General features: G+C 43.8%; 1 protein-coding gene across 1 annotated transcript; it reads right to left on the reverse strand.

The window, feature by feature from the left end:
- Positions 1-507: 507 nt before the first annotated feature.
- LOC128741958 (transcription factor ATOH1) lies at positions 508-18,224 on the reverse strand. The gene is made up of 2 exons (XM_053838101.1): positions 17,574-18,224; positions 508-2,404 (listed from the first exon to the last, which is right to left on the reverse strand). The coding sequence occupies exons 1-2, from the start codon at positions 17,638-17,640 to the stop codon at positions 1,389-1,391; spliced, it is 1,083 nt and encodes a 360-aa protein (XP_053694076.1). The 5' UTR covers positions 17,641-18,224; the 3' UTR covers positions 508-1,388.
- Positions 18,225-18,940: the final 716 nt, after the last annotated feature.

An 18,940-nucleotide genomic window follows, 5' to 3' on the forward strand; every position in this document is an offset into this window, starting at 1 on the left:
ATGAAGAATTTATGTTCAATAACACTATTGTTACAGATGATTTATAGTGGAATGTAAAGACATTGAGTAGCTGCATCACTATAAAATATATTTCGTTGTTGTCCTTCTTTATATCTCGCGAAAATTGATGACAACTTTAAACCTTGCACTTATGCCCCACCCTACTCTATTGCGTGTATTTTACCGTTTTCATTTTTTTTTTTTGTTTTACACCTATTCCAGGTAAACTCAGTAATAAAATAATAATAATAAATCCCAGATTGTTGCTTAGGACCTGTGCACAAACTACCACAAACTCTGGGCACACTTACCTCGTTGGGATATCGTGACCAATTTGTTCTCTTCAAAGACCTTCTCTTCAAACCGTCAAAGAAGACTTTTCTGTTGTTTCTCTATTCTTTCAACAATACTTACCGCAGCTTAACTTGACAAACGCTATGCAAAGGGATATTGTTGTGATACATCAGTATTATCAAAACCAACGATCCAAAATTAAATTGACTCGAAAATAGTTTTCGTTTTTATTACTCATGATTTCACAATGTATCGTTTTTTCCAGTAAAACTTTAGATACTGTATTCGTAATAAAAATTGATTACAAAACAATCACAAATTTGATTTGCTTATAAATATTTCTTACGTGCTAGTAATAATTACAATTATTTAAATACTAACTATTGACGACCAGTTAATTGTTTGCTTTAAAACACTTTTAAGGGCTTTTTAAAGAACCCTTCCCCTACGCATGTGACCAATTTCATTAGTGCAAAATCGTTCTTACAAATTCTGAACTCGCTAAAAGCTATACTGATTGGCATATGGAGGGAAAAAAATGCTCAACTGTGTTTTGTGTCAACTAGTTTAACCCTGCCAGTCTGCGAGATTATTTAAATACAGATGTTGACTGTTTGCTTATGCATATGGCACCTAATGTTGTGCTTGGAATCTACTTGAAAAATCACAATGACCATTGTTTTAATGTTTTCATTTTTATTTTTGGCGATTTTTATTGTCTCGATGTACTGTTTAGGTTAGTAGAAAGTTCTTATGGCATCGAATCAGACCTGCACGTTTCCTGCTCATCTAGTTTGTACTCTCACATGTTTCTTAGTATAAATTCTAACTCTTACGCAATTGTATTTAGCTCCATGAAATCCACTCATGTTTGATTTTTTGACAAGCAAATAAATTAAAAACTCTTGGTCTTACAACATACCTGCCCGATGGTTCAGTAAATTGGGATCAACGACTACGTAAAACGAATCCAAGTAAACTACATTTTGTTTTGGTCGGAAGAGGTTCAAATTCCATTTGACAGTTGTAGCACGATTGCTAAGCGTTTCGATTAGTGACGCATGAAGGACGCGTCAGCCCGCGCCGGACAAATTTCATTCGTCTTTCTTCTTTTTGATTTTACCCTCCGTCTGAATAGTTTTCGTCACCATCTCAACACATTCGTCTACAGACGGCTCGGAGCCATCTGCGCTGTAGTCTTCACCGGCCATCCGGCTGAGAGTCAGGATGTAGGAACACGCGATTCGCAGAATTGATAGCTTGGACAGTTTTTGCGAATTGGAGTAGGCGGGAACTGCATGTCGAAGCTTTTCGTAGGCTGCAGAGATCGTATGCACACGGGTCCGCTCGCGAGCATTGGCTTCGATCCGTCGTTCCCGAGTCATGTTCTTGTAGTTGCGAGGATGGGCTGGTTTCCCCAGGGATGTGTCCGAGCATTCGCCCGATCGAACTGGCGGTGGTGGGATGAAAACGGATCGATCGGTTTGATGTAGTAGGTTTAGATTTCGTCGGAGATCGTCCTGACTTGGAGGAGATCGTTTTGAGGCGTCGGTTTTCTTGGCGACCAAAGCAAGTGGCTGCTGCTGGTAGGGTGCTGTGGAAGGTGACTTGGAGGACGGTGAATAAAAGGAAGGTTTCGGTTGCTGAAGTTGATCCAGGGGTTTGATGCTGATAGCACGATGAAGCGTAGTAACACCCGGATGTCTGACCAGCAGATCGGCCGGGTTGGGAAAGTGTGCTGGCAGGGGATGACCTCCAGGCATTTCCTCGTTTGGAGCCCATGGTCGAAACGGGTTGCTGCCAACGTGATGGTCAAGACTTTCCTTGTCTGCATCTCTCAGCTGCTGCTCACCATAGCGAATTCGCTTTTTGATCGGCCCCAGAAGTTCTGAGTCCGAAATAACTCGCAACGGTTCGGAACTTTTCCGTTTATTTTTAGTGGTTGCAGCCTGTGGAAGTTTGACTTCTACAGAGTCAATTGAACTGTTTTCCGGCGTTACCAAACCGTCCCTTGAGCTTTGATCGAGACTTTTCAGATCATCTTCGTGTTCGGAACTTCCTGAATTGAAACCGGAATCGCGCTCCAGCGAGGCAGCGGACATTGCGGCACCTTTAAAAGATCGGAGAAGAAGAAAAAAAAGTTAGATAATGTTATAATTGTACAAGGTCGAACAGACGGCCGACCATTTCCAGATGGACCCCATAAAAGAGCAACAAAGTGAAGAAAGCAGGAAACCGACCGACGGACAGGTGCTGCCAGATGTGAATATATCCCTCCAGAGTCGAATCAAATGGTACGGAAGGGAAGAAAATTGTAATTGCGTATCGCTGGTCGCTGCCTGTACAGCAGACTAAAGAAGTTTTGGAGGGGGAGTGCACCCGTACTATATAGTAGCATGCTAGTTGGGTGACGAAACCAACCGGTTGGCTGCGACGGGGTATAATTTACGAGTTTAACGAGTGTCAGGGAGTGTGAATATTTTCATGGAAGAGCGCTTCTGCTTGATCGGTAAGCCGGATATTACGATTTAATGGTATTTACATATTTGTGCCATTACACTTGCACCCGATTTAGGCCAGAACCTGTGGTTGTGGTCGAAGAAGAACCATTTGCAAAGAAAGCCACCTACGATTATGAAGCTTATATTGATCTTTGCCAAGGAGTGGAGATTTGCCATGTGGATGCGATCGACTGCCAAAAAATAGCATGACTCGAATCGATTTCGCGGGAATCATTTTTATGTCAGTGTGAAAGCTAATTTATGCAAATTGCAGCCGGTTCTGGGGAGTGCTATTTTCGACCGCTGGCTGGACGGTTTCTTTGTCTCATTTAACGCAACAGCAATGACGACGGTGGCTGCGGCGGCGTCTGGATTTTTACATTTCACGGAATGCAGTCATATAAAATCGTATAATGGGAGCGCCACCTACTCAGGAAAAGCTGACGAACTCGCATTTTTCGATGACAATTTGAACGTGATGACCGCCGGTTTTTATTTAGAACATGTGTAATCAATTAATGAACTTCATGTCAACCAACTGAGGGATGGCTGTCCGCACAATACACGCACGTTATGTCACCGAAGACAGTGTGTAAAAGGACTATTAATAGCGAACAACTCTCACGACTTTACGCTGCCGTTTTACCGAGTACCGGCACATTCGTTCGGTTTGCTTTATGGGCAGTGCCATAACTAAATTAGAGCCAGCCGTAGGATACAGCTGCACATGTGCATCTCCCGCAACTGTTGTGCTGCAATCAGTTTAAACACATCGATGCAATAAATTAACTTGTAAATGTTAATTGTTGCATAAACTTGGTGGAAACGCTGCTGTGGTTAAAGAGAGACATAAGCGGCCCATCTGCCAATTAAATACTGAACGAATGGTATAGATTAGCGAACATTCAACCTTTTCCCATCATCTTTTAGTTTATTTAAACGAATATCAAATCTGTCTCATTCATCAATTTCTCAAAGCACAAAGAAAGTTCGTTCACCATCACTAGGTGGATTCGGTCAACTGTTCCAATCCAAAGTGGACAATAAAACGATGTATGGTGCAGCTCATAAAGATCGGCATATGATTTGGAATACCGCTTCATAGACAAATCTTCCGCAGCAGCCATTCTCCGCAACTGCTGCACTGTTTTATATGTTTCGGTTTCTCCTGCATCTTCTTCGCAACGCCTCTCGTGATGTGTTATTGTTCTTTATTATACGCCAAATGACGGCGCCAGATTGTGCTGAACCCGTCTCGCCAGACTCTCGCAAGCACCAACACGTACGTAGAGAGAGCCCCAATCCGAGAACAGCGAACAGCGACCGCATGAACGAAGCAAATGTGACAGTAGTGTCCTTCCCCTTGCCAACGAACCTGAAAGCAAGTCTGTTTTAAATTGTCAAAGCTGCCGCGAGAAATGGTTAAAGGAGAGACCTTCTTTTATTGTTATTATTCGCACAGTCTCGTATTTCGGTACATTTGAAAGTTTAAAAAGGCATAAATAATCCAGCAAGCAAACGAGCGTCTGGTTGCATCGTGTTTCACGCTGCTGCGATGATCTGCCCAGAATGCTTCCTCGCAGGCCCTGGCCCACGCCTCCCATCGTGCCAGACGGACAAGAATGGGATATGTACACATTTTTGCATGTATTAAGGAAAATCATTTCAATTTTGCGCACATGTTTCCACAATACCAGAGTCTTACAGTATGTTCTGTCGCCCCTTCACATGCGAAAAGGGCGAGAAAAGGCACACATATCGAGCTCACACCGTAGCTAAAACGCAGCATAATTTAACGACCAACAACATCTCTAGCATCGTCTGCTTCGTGTGATTCAATCAACCCACGACCGACCGACTGCTTCACCCACATTGCGAGTCTATTGGCCGACTGGTCCAACCGGGTTGGAAGCAACCCGAGAAGGGGGCAACCGAGATCGGAGGAAGGCTAGGCCAGTAGTTAATCAACCCTCGCCTCGCGTATAGTTTGTTTACATTCAGGCAGCGCCAGTTGTCGCGCTGATTATTGTAACTTTTTTCACCATCAAAAGCAGCAGCTGCCGTTGCCGTTGCCGTTGCCGATGCCTGTCGGGGGGTTTTAACGCGAAAGCGATACGTAATGCGGTGTGTTGATTCTCATTAGTGCGGTTCTGCTTTTTATTGGCATTTACCAGATGGTTTACACTTCATTCTAGGAATGGTCAAGTGGGCGGCTCCGTAAATATGGTTGATTAGCTCGCTTTAGGAATGTGACACAAGACACGAAGGAGGTGATTTGGCGTCGAATTCAAAACGGAAGCTGTTAGGGGGTTATAATCATTGGGAATTTTTCAAAGTGTGATTAATACGGCATCCGGCGAACTTGTTCTCATGGCAGTTGGGATTTACTTTAGGGCGGCGTTTTTCTTGTCTCATGATGATTTGACAAACAGTTGCGTTTGCTAATCTTGTTTGAGTGATACTCGAAGTGCTTCTGCATTGCTGGCTTGGAAGGTAAACGATAGATGATCATCACCACTGCACCGGCGTGCCTAGATCATGCCAACAGGTGGGGTACTGGAGTATTACAACATTCAAGAGAAACATAAAATTTTTAGATATTAATGAAGAGGAATAACCTGATTTTATGGGCAGATTTAAAAATTTCTACTTTAATGATTTATTACCAACAGCCGTGGAAATGAGGAAAATATATCATTTAATTTTAACACAACAGATGTTACGATCCATTTACAATCATAAACTACAAACGCTTATTTCGATTAGTACTTCTAATCAGTAGTTAAAACATGATTAATCTAATAAAGGAGCACGGTTTTCTGAGTGATTGGCTTGACATTTTAAAACCAACATAGCAATACCCGACGGGCTGGCACCAAATGGCCGAATAATATTATGCCATTTGTTATTTCAGCCATTTCTATTTCGGCCATTCGTGGTTCGGCCATTTGTGTTTCGGCCATTCGTAGGTAATTCATTCTGACAATGTGTTAATATATTTTCGTTATTCAAACACAAAGCAAAGTCGAGAGCAAACAGCTGCATTACGCAAACCAACGAATCGCACAGGATCTCGATGAATTCCGAGAATTCAACTTGCAGTTCCACCATCTGCTCATAGACTTCAAAGCGGCGTATGGTTCGATTCTGCCCTAATTGGTTTGAATCGTACCTTACCGATAGAACTATGTCGATCAAAATTGAAAATATTATTTTATAATCTTTTGAGGTCATGCATGGCGTACCTCAAGGCAGATATAAATGCCCATATATTTTTCTGCTATAATCATTGAAGTTCATCCTGTTGCTGTTAAGTGCTTCCAAGCGCTATTGCATCTCCATCACACACAAGCGACTAGTAGTAACGTTTGATTAAACCTCTAACGTTGTTTAAAAGCGGGCCGTAAAAGACGAATGCTTCGAAAAATCTTGGCTTCTCATTCAGAGCCTCAAAACAGTTTTTTAGCATTCCGTGTTTAAAAACTCTGTACAACCTACCTAAATCAAACTACAACGAAAATTCAAGTGATTACGAATCGGACTATTCAACATCGACCTAGGCGACTAAACAAGGATGACGAATGGAAACTGTGTACTTGAAACTGCGGCAGCATTGCTAAATTTAGCTGCTGGCGAACGGGTGCTCTTCGAACAGCTTGAACCTCGTAAGCTCGGCATCGTAGCTCTGCAGGAAATCTGTCGTAACGGAGGTAAGGTTTGGAAGAACTGCGGCGGAAAAGCCCAGTTTTACCAGACCGATGGCACGAACTGAGAAAGGGCTTTGTAGTGTTGGGCAGAATGCAGGATCGCGTGATAGATTGAAAGGCGATGAGAGAATGAAAGAATGTGTCTATTGATGATAAAGGGCCGTTTCTTCAATTATAGCATGATCAACGTGCGCTGGTCATATAAAGACAGACCCTACAATGAAAGGGAAGTGGTCTACGCGCGGCTGGAGGTTACGTACGATAGTTGTTCACCACAGAACATCTAGATCGTCATCCGGAATATTAACACCCAGGTCCACAGTAAAGAAATGTATAGACTGGTGATGGGATCCCTTAGCCTGTACAGCAACACGAACGATAACGGTCAACAATGTATAAACATGACAGCTTCCCAAGCCTAGTGATCCGAAACACCTTTCTCTCTCGTAAAGATATCCACAAAGCCAGTGCTCTTAGATGGCCGGTTCTTCTCTAACGTCATGAAGGTTCGCTACAGCATGCGGATATTAACTCTGGTCATCAACTAGTAGCAGTCCAAATGCGCTCAAATCTGTCAACCGCATACCAGATAAGTCAAAGCCGCCCTCCTCAATTGAACATTAGGCAGCTAGATTACCCGCAATCGGCCGAGAACTACGCGCGAATACTGGAAGAAGCACTGCCTTCTTCCGAGGAGTTAGGTACTTCAAACTTCGAATGCGGTTGGGGTAGAATTCACTATGAGAAAACTTCCGGAGTATACCAAATAATTGGTTTGATGGGGAATGCCAACAATCGGTGGAGACGTAAAAAAGGTTTGTGAAAATCATCTGAGCATTGCCACTTGGTAGATTTTGACCAAATACCGATGGGCATAGAACCAGTTGACCACGATCCTGAAGAGTAAAAAAGCACCAAAAGAAAGACAGCGGTCGTCAATTATTTGAACAACTATTCCGAGCTAATGGCACGCGCAGGTTTTACGATAAGGTGAACCAATCTCGTAAAGGCTGCACACCGAAACCTGACATGCGTAGGACCGAGGGAGGGAATCTAATCGTAACGAGCGCGAGGTGGTCAACAGATGAAAGCAGTTCTTCGATGAACGCTGCGATAAACGATGGCAAAGTCGCAGAAGGAGGCGCAACGGAAGTTAACCTATGAGTGGCCTAGGTATAGTAATGCCCCAGAACATGATCTCCAAGAAATCAAATAAGAAACCGGATTGCTGAAAAACAAAGCCGCGGGTAAGGTCCGCTTTATAACCATGGCCGAGAAACGCTGGTAACGGTTCTACACTGGGTTATTTGCTGGGTAGATTTGGGAGGAAGGGAAGTTACCGGAGGAATGAATGTGGTTTGTCCCATCTACAAAAAAGGTGAACGGCTGGTAAACGCAGCCCACCAAAAATTCTCCCATATCCTGTGACGCCGGTTGTCACCGATGGCACATGGTTTCGTAGGGATATATCAGGCGAGCTTCATATGGTCTCGCGCAACTACAGACCTAATTTTTACCGTCCGACAGATCTTGCAGAAATATTCGGAGTACAACGTCATCACACCAGCTTTGGCAGATAATGAACGAACACGGTTTTTCGAATAAACTGACGCGACTGATCAGAGCTATCATTCGATCAATTGATGTGTTTCGTGTGCATCTCGGGGACAATATCGAGTCCCTTCAGGATGCGGCGAGGGTTGAGACAAGGTGACGGCTTATCCTGCATGCCGTTTAACACCGCTTTTGAAAGGGTTGCATTGAAACGAGAGGCACGATTTTCACCAGGGTAGTTAACTCCAAGTCTTGGCAGATAGCTTTGAAACCATATCAAGGAACTTTGCGACGGCAGAGGCAGAGTCAATCAACGCCAGATTGAAAGCGGAGCAGTGAAGTAAAAAGCCGGATAGCGGCTGCCAACTGAACCTTCTACGGATTACGTAGTCAGCTGAGGTCCGGTAGCCTGTACTTCTGTACGAAACTAGCGCTCTATTAGATGTTAATTCTCCGGGTGGTACTTTAAGGCCACAAAGCGTGGACGTTGAAAAAAAGCGACTGACGACCTCTTGGTGTTTTTGAGTGAGAAATCATGCAATCAATTCGTAGCGGCATATTAGAAGAAGGAATGTGGCGCAGGCGCATGAACTATGAAATTTACCAAACATATCAAAAATGCGGATATTGTGAAAGAAATTAAGCACGGCAGGTTATAGTGGACTGGCCGCGTAGCTAGGCTGCTGGATGAGGGACAACTACGACTCTTCTCTAAATTTGTTCACATCATTACAAGTTTCAAATTATTACAGCTTTTATTCAAGAATTATTATCAAAAAGAACTTAATATTGAGCAACAAACCTTGAGTGGAATTTGTTATTTTAAATGACGAAACAATTGTAGATCAATATCGATGACCACCGTTGGCACTAAAACTACATTTTAAAACACATTTTGTTACTTGGAACTGACTGATTAATGGTAAACCACGCTCAGTTAGACCACTCACTCTGGTATTCACAGCCTTTCGACTTGCGTGCCTCGCCATGGGCACGCCAGTGGACACCAACCAATCGAGCAACCAAACCAAGGGAAGAAAACAACGCAAACAGGCTAATCCCTGTCAAATGTTAATTAACGTGAGGTGATGCACCGAAGTGGTAAGGCACCACCCAGCCAGAAGTCGATGGGCAGGCAGAATGTCCGTCGACCGCGTGACGATGACAATTCATAGTATTATTAATGTATTACCCCCGTGCGCGGCCGTTTTGTTCGAGATAGGGCCGACTCGAGTGCATTCAGCGAATTATGAATACGATTTGCATAAATCAGATGTCAAGTTCGATATCGAACCCATTCCACATGGCTGACAAGTGATAGCAGCAGCTGCTGCTTCTGGCCCACACCGCAAACTTCCTCCTAATCGATAACGCACACGATAACGCAGCGACACTGCGGGGCATTTGTTACGTGACAAGTCACGTCTCCAGTGCACAGCTGGATGGGCTGAGCAATTAACGTCTTGCGTTGCATCATGTAAAACCTAATCACTGCAAGAGCGCTTCATGAATGGGGGTACGGAGAAAACGGCGGCGATTGATGCTAATGTATTCACAGTTTATTTAATTTACTTCGAATAATGCAAATCGCTACACGGGAAATCGTGCGTCTGACGATTGGGCAATGATCCATGGTATGTGATCATCAGTGGCGAGTGGCATTGGCTCGTCAAAAATCTCATTAGTAAGGCGCGTTACTCTGGCGCCACGCTAACGCTAACGAAGGGCTCCATTGTGTTTGCGCTGACTGCGGATCAAAAGCGTACAAAGAAGAAAAGCTGGTGCGCCAAATGCCAAACTCTCCGCGTGAAATGCAAACAAACAAGATCCTCGCATTTGGGTTCCGAATCAAAAAGGAAAGAGGGAAATTTGTGGGAAGAAAAACAACTGCAATTTGTTTGGAGTTGTGGATTATTTGTTGTTTGTTGGAAGCGACTTCCTGCTGTATTGGGAACGGAACGGGTTGCGAAGTTGGTACGCGCCATATTACGCCCGCCAGTGAGAGAGAGTGAGATTGCTGAATGGGGAGAGGGTGAACGGTCTTGCCAGCAAGAAAGTAAGTTGAAGATGCTAAGCAGGAGAAGAACACAGCTTGCCGGGTATGCGGGATGGATTAATATAATATGTGTGTAGGTTTGGCGCCATCTGTCCGATTATAGTTCATGTATTATATACATACATATATACGTTTGGAGGGTCCAGTGTGCACATGCCGCCTCCCTCTTCGGCTAACTCAAACACGCATTACAAACGATTGCTTTCGCCATTCTCCGATCCTTCCTGTCGCCGCTGCTGCTGAAGCTGCTAATGCGCTCTCCATCTGTTGGTCGACAGTTCGGCCAAATCATGCACGACCAGAGATTTTCCGCTATGTGAAAAGGTTTATCTTGCATCTTTTCACCATCCTGCTATGCCCTCTCTGGGTGCCGGCTCTTCCCTGCGTCGCATCGGCTGTTATTGATAATGTGTCTGATTTCTCCGTTTCTACCAACTCGAGAACAACATTGGAGTCTCCTTTTTTTGGTTTCCGAAAGTCTCAAAAATCAAAAAATGTGAGCAGGAATTAACTGCGCTGCAGAGAAACCATTAATCCACTTATTGGTTTGAAACAGTATTGGAATTAGGGAAATTCATAATGCTCTAATTTAACTGGACAATTCATTGACGGGATTGAAACGGAAGGTTTCAAACAAAGGAATAAACAGATCCGAGCATCTCGTTGAAAATTCTACTGCAAGATTAAATTTACGACTTTTCTGCAAGAGAAAAGCTAAAACCTATAACTGGACGGTTTCTCGTCGCGCCCTTAACAGCTTTTTTGCCTTTACTTGCACATTCGTTATCAAAAGACACGTCCGAGAGCCTAGCAGCAGCCGCCAGGGTTCCAAGAAATCGGTTCCTTTTTTGCTCTGCTCTGCGCGCTCTTATTCCGTGCTGCAGCACTGCACACCTCAACGCCAAGTGAACACATTTGTGACGGCGAAGGCGAATTGAACCGAAAGGATTGTCGCAGCCGCCCTGCCCTGACGACGGCAATCCGACAAACGAAGGGTGAATAATTAACATAAATACCCAAAAATAGCGGCAACCGATCCGGTCTGATTTATTGTTCGGGAATAGTTGTGAAATGCAAGCAACGCGAAAATCTGGGAGTGATGTGGGATTTGGCACAGCTCAACAGCTATTAGTTTGAGTAGTAAATAAAATACATCCGTGTTTTCGGAACTCGACTAGATTTATCCAGAAATTAAATTTTGGAGATTTTACCGCAAGCTATCGTACACGTTCGCCTTACAATTTACGATGAGTGTAATTATAATAATTCATTCGCACCTAATTGACCGCGTGTCACCGGAGGAAATTGTAAACAACTGTCTGAAAGATTCCTGAAACGCGCGCTTGTTTTCTTTTACCGAATACCACACCACAATGGCGGGGCATGGTCAATGTACCAAAGCCAGTTGTGCAAGACGAAAACAGATGTGCTACTCGGTACCTTCATCTGTTTCTGCCAGAGAGGAAAATGTGTGTAAATCGCATGTCTGCGTGTACTCCGATAAAACCGACGGCGGGCGTACAAACGGCGCCTTTGACGGTGGTCGCAGTATTTGCGAGAGAGCGAAGCAGAATTTGAAAACAGAAAATAGCTCATCGTTGGCGGTTTAGTGTCCTAGAAGAGCCGTCATCGTCGCGTTTGTGTCGCTTATGAATTGCTATTTTTTATCGCTTGTTTACATTTCACTAATCGCAAGTTGGTTAACCGTACAAGCATGTTCGAGGGTAGACACTACGAAACGGAACAATCAGCCTCATACAGCTGTGTGTTAAGCCGACAAAACAAGCCGGTTGTGCCTTAAAAATTCACGTCTAAAAATAAGTCGTGAATAGTCTGTGCACTTCAACCATGCGGTTAGAAGAAAAAAGGAGAAGCATCTGTGTCTCAGAACGCAAATTCAGGCTTGACGTAGGACTACTAATGTATACACCTATAAGTACAGTTCCTCCCCATTAATTGTTGATGTTACGGACCTTTCTATAGATTTCGAATAAAGAAAGTAAATTTGAACATTATTAGGTCGAAGCGTATGCTACAATTCGATATATTTTCAAAAATCTATGAATTCGACTATTTGAATATTTTATATGATGGAACACAATTTGCCCTGTATCAAATCTTGGTTCGTAGTTCAAGACAGTCTAACTTGTGGTTTTCCAATTAAATGGTGTCCCACAGCAAATTGCATCACGGAAGAAACGCCGTAAAAAGTTACCCATTGGGTATTTTCTCTATATGATTTGAGTAGAAGTAGTTTAGAGTGTATTGTTTACACTGTACTTTTATCGCTGTAAGTTTCTCGAAAAATTGAAAAATGGCGTCATCTGAAAAGCAACGTCGCAAATTGATTTTGCGCAAGCACCTGTAAAATCCACGACTCTTTCATTTGGGACATCGGAAAACAGCTCGGAATCGTGCAGTCAATGGTGAATCGTGTAATTAAACGTTACTACGAAACTCCGAGCATCGAATGGAAGGAGTAATGCGTTCAGAATGTATGTTATATTAGTGATCAGGATCACAAGCGTACCGTGACAGCGTTTAAGTGCAATCTCAATGCTTCGGTTAGAAATGTGGCCAAAAAGTGGAATCTGTCCAAGTCTTTCGTTCAAAGAGCCAAGGACCGGGAGGGACGGCAAACGTACAAAGTGCAGAAGGCTCCAAATCGTGACGAACGGCAAAATACGGTTGGAAAGTCACGGGCCCGGACACTGTACATCCAGATGCTGACGAGGTCTCATTGTCTCCTCGTGGATGATGAGACTAACGTCAATGCGAACTTCCGGCAGTTTCCGGGGCTACTGTTCTTCACCACCCAGCACAAGTTTGATGTTCCGGAGCAAGTAAGGAAGCAGAAACTTTCTAAGTTTGCCAAAAAAACATGTTTTGGCAAGCGATCTGCTCATGTGGCAAACGAAGTGCGCCGCAGTGCCCCCCCCTTCGAAAATTACTAGGCTGTTATAAAGCGGGCACTATGGAAGCATCCCAAGGAAGATATGAAGAAAAAGTGGGTTTCCGTACAGCAAAAGTTGCAGCCAGATGACAGAACCTTATGAGTGGAGTTAAGCGTAAGGTACGAGCATACGGTTATAGTATTGAAGTTGAATGAAATAAATATGCTTAAAGCTTACTGATGGGTTATATTATATTGTCTAAAAGTTTGAAAATGATTGGTCAATTAGATAATTTTCTACAGCGTTTCTTCCGTGGTGCAAACGACGGTGGTGCTGACGTACTCTCCAAGCAGAGACATCAAATTGGTCTTCAACCCATAATACCAATAATAGATTCGATATTCAACGAGGAGGATTTGTCGCTTTTTCGGTCGTACTTCCCAAGCACAGAGATAAAGAGATTCTGTAACTTTTTTTATAAGAACACATTAAAACATTGATGACGTTTTTCCCAACCAATAAACGAGAAACGAGCATTTCCGATTGGACAATGCTTCATTATTTTAAATTTTTCAAGTGTGCAACCCAAGAATCAATATTTTTCTTCATTTGTGTCGACGCATAGGAGATTTTCCGATCGATTGGTTCAAAAATAATAAAAAACGATCTGGAGACCGCTAAGTTATTAGCGTTCGAAAGCTGACCACTTTTCGAGATAGATTTTTTAGGATGACCGAATAGGGTCAGCTACCTTTCAAAAAGACGTAGTCCTACGTCAAAAATAAGCAAATTTTGTAGAATAGATGCGTTGTCAAGCATCTGGGAAATATCAAATAAAAGCGGTCATTAGTTCCGAATGAACTTTTTTTTGTAAATGATATACTAACACTATTATGAAAAGTTGAGTTTCGCACCCTGTACGATTTGCATTTCAGCAAAACTCGGATAAATTATTGCTGTATTACATTCTGTCAGTCTGCCCCAGTACAAACGAAAGGCGATAAGAGCCACAGCAAGCTCACACTAGGAGCCACTTTATTTACTCATCTGGCAATGTTTACCATTTCTATGATGTTTAGTCTTCCATCGTGTGACGGTTGCAGTGTTTTGCACGGAAAATGGTTTATCTATATTGTTGTCCACTCATACAGCTCCGATAACTGTAGTGAAACATGTCAGAGCACACCAGCTGAGCTGGAATGGGAACGAGGAGGAAGGATCGCAACCGAAGCTCCACATCTGGTTGAGCTTGACGGACACGCTCGCTCCTCTAGTGGCTACAGCGGCCGGCAGCTGAGTTGGGAAAGCCGATGGACGGAAGATCGTTGTCAAACAGAACGTCACCGTTGACGAAGACGAAGTCGTCAGTCGTGATCCCAGCAGATGGCATGCTTCTTCAGCACGCTGCGCTGTGCTGGGAAAGATGATTAATTTCCATCCAATCTTTCCCGAAACCGCGTCAGGCTGGCGTCAGCCGAATAAATCAAACTTTTATCTAAATCTCTCCACACCACGGCACGGTCGCCATCGTCCAACCGGCGGCGGCAGTCAGTGGCGGCGTTCAACGTATGATCTGAGGCAACCAGTTTGCGTCCCTTCTTCCATCAATTTTTCCTCACGCTTGCCCGATTCATGTGGTGGCCATGTGGTATGCTAATACGATTTGTCATCGCGATTGCGTACCATCCGACCGAAGGGGCACTTCATGCGAACGAGAAAAGAGAAAGAGAGCTGAGTGGGGCCAAATATTTTTGTTTGCTAAAATAACAGCTTAAAATATTTAGAAACGAAGATTTATATCAGCTTTCCATACAACCGAGTCGTCATCGTCTGTTCATCCCGTCGTACCCGACCCGACCAGACCGGACCTTGTCAGACTGGGACTCTGTGTGTAGGTGGGAAATACCATCGTTCTGACGACGCCAGTAACGAGTGTGAATTCCCAAGAAGTTCTCCATCCTACCGCTGCCACCACCAGCAAGTCACCTACTCTGCCATCTGGCATACCCCCATCTGCCCCCTTCCCATACTGACACTTTGACATGCGGTAGCGTGAATCAAGTAGAGATTGTTTATTTGCATCCGACTGAATCGCACCATAGTTCAAGCGGACCGTGACAGATTTGTTTTGATAGCTTCTTACCATTTCGGCTGTTCATGGAGAAGCAGAATGGGGGGATGGTGGGTACACGGCGAACCTCCCAAAAATTCATAATTTATGTCTTCGTAGCACTTTGCGAGAGATTTCGCTTGTTTTGGCCGCCACCACCACCACCGCTTCAAACCCTACTTTCCCCCTCTAGGGTATTACCCGAAAAGTTTCATTCCCCTCGCAATTTAACAACGCCATTCGACGGTCGCAAGCAAACGAGAGGCAGCAGCAGCATGTGAGTTTTATGTTCAGTTCTGTCTCGTTTCTTCCTGTTTTTATAACGAAATAAAAGAAGACACAGGTGCGTTTTAGTGAGCGATTTATCTTCTCGACGTATAGTTTCGTTTTCGTGCGTTTTTTTCCTCTGGGAAGCATCATCTCCTGTTGGACTCGTAATCGAGCCGTGGCTGGCAGAAGCGAGCCAGGAAAGGCAGGAAGGCGACGTAACGGCCGGCCGGCGAGAGCTTGGAAAATCGCAAATGGTTGTGTGTCAGTTTGTTGAAATGGATTATTGAAATTTAGAGCCGTGTGCTTGTGGTTTGGAAGTTTGTCAGCTTTTTTATGTTCATCCTTGTTTGTACCAGATGGGTAATTTGCTGGTGTGATATCATGGGAATTGCCGGAACATTGCTGCAATATGGTGCAGGGAAGAGTAAAGCACAACACAAAATAGAAGCTGTAGCTATGGATGTCCCATGAAAAATATCTGGGAAAACTTTTACTAAACGGTATTTTTTACGTACATATGTTTTTTATGAAAATTTCAACCCTTTTTTTACTTTATTCAAAATGTTCAAAAACCGGTCGTTACAGAAACAGATCCGCTTCAGAAATAATATCAAACTAACGATGAAAAGGCATGTTAGAGAAAACGAGCACGCACGTAGGGAGTTGAAGGAAATCTGGCTACAGAAGTCCAGCTCACCAGTCTGTCCAGAGCTTACTTCAAAGAACATTCGAAATCAGACCACCGCAGCTCATCAAAAACCTCCTAAAAACAAACACACTCATCACATCTCTGGAAGCTGCGTGCGGCAGACAAAGTCATAAAGCGTTAACATTCCTGCTGCCGTGTGCTGGCTTGAAATTTCCTGTTTCGCACGGATAATATACTTTCACACCATAACGTGAACCTATGCGTGGCGGTCCCACGCGAAGTCCATGGTCTTACAACCCTGCTTGCAACAGCAAAGTGAAGGAAGGAAAACAAACGCTTCGTTTTATATTCCTATAAAATTGAGACTATAATTATATGTAGCATCATTCGCGAACCAAACGGAACCGCCCTCTCCCCGAAAGAACCCGATGCGCGCCTACTCTCTTTTTCCATTCCGAGAAAAGGTAAGAAAACCCGCCGCATCAAACACGGACTACAACACGGAGTGGCATACATCTTCCGAGAACCTTTCGGAACTTCGGTGTGCCGTATATGTCTGTACTTCAGCTCTTAATCGACGGCAGCGCGCTGCGGTCCAGCGACGGCGGTATGGAGTATACATCCGGTCGGAATATTTTTAGTTCGTCAAAATTTTAATGACATCGGAATCCGCACGAATCAAGACCGTACCCAAAGAGTCTGCAGGCTGTAAACATATACAATCATGCATACATATTCGGACAGGAGTGATGAAAAGAGGAAAACTAATTTAATGAGTAAACAGCGCGTCCACAGAAAGTCTAACATCTGTCTAAACATGCGCTCACTTGGCCTGATCGCTGGACCATAGAATACACGGGCTGGTTGAATATAATTTCCATTTGATTACATTCACAAGAGAGTGCACGACTGCGGTCTACGTAAGTCTGCTCCTACAAAAAAAGCAACGACGCATCCGTCTGTCGCTCGGCGGATGATTCGCCACGGAAGAGCTGCTAATTAATTTGAAGTATTCTAGGAAACGTAAAAACATTCCCAACGAAAGATGTACCGACGCCTGACTATATTTGGAACTCTTGTCTGGTAGTAAAAATAAAAAGATAGGTACGCACGCACCGTCTCAAATATTCCTGAACTGTAGACAGCCCCAACATTGTACTGCGAGTCTAGCCGATATCCTTAACTAACTAGTCGAACCGGATGATTTATTTGTCCCCGGTTTGGCAGTAACTGGCATTATCTCGCGTTCGAAAGCTCGACTACCGCCAATTAAAGTCACGCTAAGGCGCCAGAAGTAAATGACATAATTACGGCACACCCGATTTCAGTGCGGCAAGTGCGACCGGCGCGCCGCCGTTCTTTCTTGAGTTTGATCTCAACAGTCGGAAGAGTCTGGAAACTCCTGCAAGTCAGATCAACACGCATGCACTTTGCAGGCGTGCTAGGATGAAATTTCTATCGGAAGGTTCAGCGAACATCATAGCCATTTAGGATGTGATCAACCATTCGGATTAATCTAAAAGTCAATGTACTCTTACCTTTCATCAGAATTGCAGATAACTCCACAGCGCTTAACTTCGGGTACATCTTGGCAATGGCATTCATATCAATAACAGTCGTTGAAAGCAACACTTTGTTCGACCCTGAGATGTCAATTTCAAACTACACTTTCTTTTATCCGTGCTTCGGCACTTATAATTTTGAACAGTTCTTTTTCCTCTAGCCAAAACAACAATCTTCACTAAGCATCCTCCAACTGCACTTAACAACTTAGTAACTTGTTGCCCCGATTACTGTTATCGAAAAACGCTCTTGTTTGGTGGGCTCTCTCTTCACGTGTTGATGGCTCCTCCTATTCGTTTCATGTGCACATTTGTTTTTATTCACACGCTGAATCAGCACAATCTATCCAAAACAAACAGCTCTGTCACTTGCTCCTTCATCACATACAGCGCAATATCAGACTTCCGAAAATAACTATGCTTTCATCGCTTAGCCGCACAACAGCACTTTTGGGGCTTCCTCCACCATCGCAATCGAACGCGCGCTGCTTGATTGTTCTTTTCAGAAAAACAAAATAAAATCCTAACCCGGTTCTGGTTCTAATACTCAATTTGTTTTCAGATCCTCAACTGAAAATATCTGCCTATCGGTTTTGCTTCTTAACCAACTTAAGAACGTCACATCACATCCGTGTTCAGCCATTGACTAACGAATCATCTGCAATCGACGGTGGAAGCTAAACCAACCGTCTGGCTGAAACGTTGCCTCGCGATGAGATTCCGGAGAGAAAAAGAGACTTTTAGAATAGTTAGAGAGCAAGTGCATCGCGGCGGCGGCGGTGCACTTGTACCCTCGCTCATAAAACTCGGAGAGAGTGCACTTGTTTATTTGTTTGCCGTCTTTGTCTGGCCTCCGTCGAGTCAGGTGTACGTGTAGCGGCGCCAACAGCGCCAAACGAGAGATCCTTTACGAAAAACGGGTGCAGGTTTTTCGGCGCGGAAATAGCTCTGAGAGTAAGTGATTCAAAAATACATTCTCTCAGCAGTTTTCTCTCACTCACCTTGCTCGCTCAATCTATTTGTACTTTCATTCAACAAAACTACGGTACGAGAGCTTCGACAGAGCGTGCGGCACTGCATTTAGTGCATTTATGTTGCATTGCCAGGTTGGTTAAGTCGCTTTTTCGCCTTATTACATGCCGAAGCATAAGCCACACTGTGATACTGAAATGATGTAAAGAATTAAGGTTGTATTATTGCACCATTATATAGATAAGATCGGAAAAACAAGCATTTGATGAGTATTTTTCCCATAATAACGTTTGATTGGATTTAGCTAGCAACTTGCAGAATGATGGTTTTGACCGTTATGCAATTGCCAAATAGCAAATATTTATGCAACA

This window comes from Sabethes cyaneus, chromosome 3 (assembly GCF_943734655.1).
Source record: "Sabethes cyaneus chromosome 3, idSabCyanKW18_F2, whole genome shotgun sequence".
NCBI lineage: Eukaryota > Metazoa > Arthropoda > Insecta > Diptera > Culicidae > Sabethes > Sabethes cyaneus.

Excerpts from the sequence above, each read along its gene's own strand:
- LOC128741958 (XM_053838101.1), bottom strand. The coding sequence starts at position 17,640 with ATGAATGCCATTGCCAAGATGTACCCGAAGTTAAGCGCTGTGGAGTTA. Across the intron at positions 2,405-17,573 it reads ATCTGCAATTCTGATGAAAG|GTGCCGCAATGTCCGCTGCC; the intron begins GTAAGAGTACAT and ends GATCTTTTAAAG.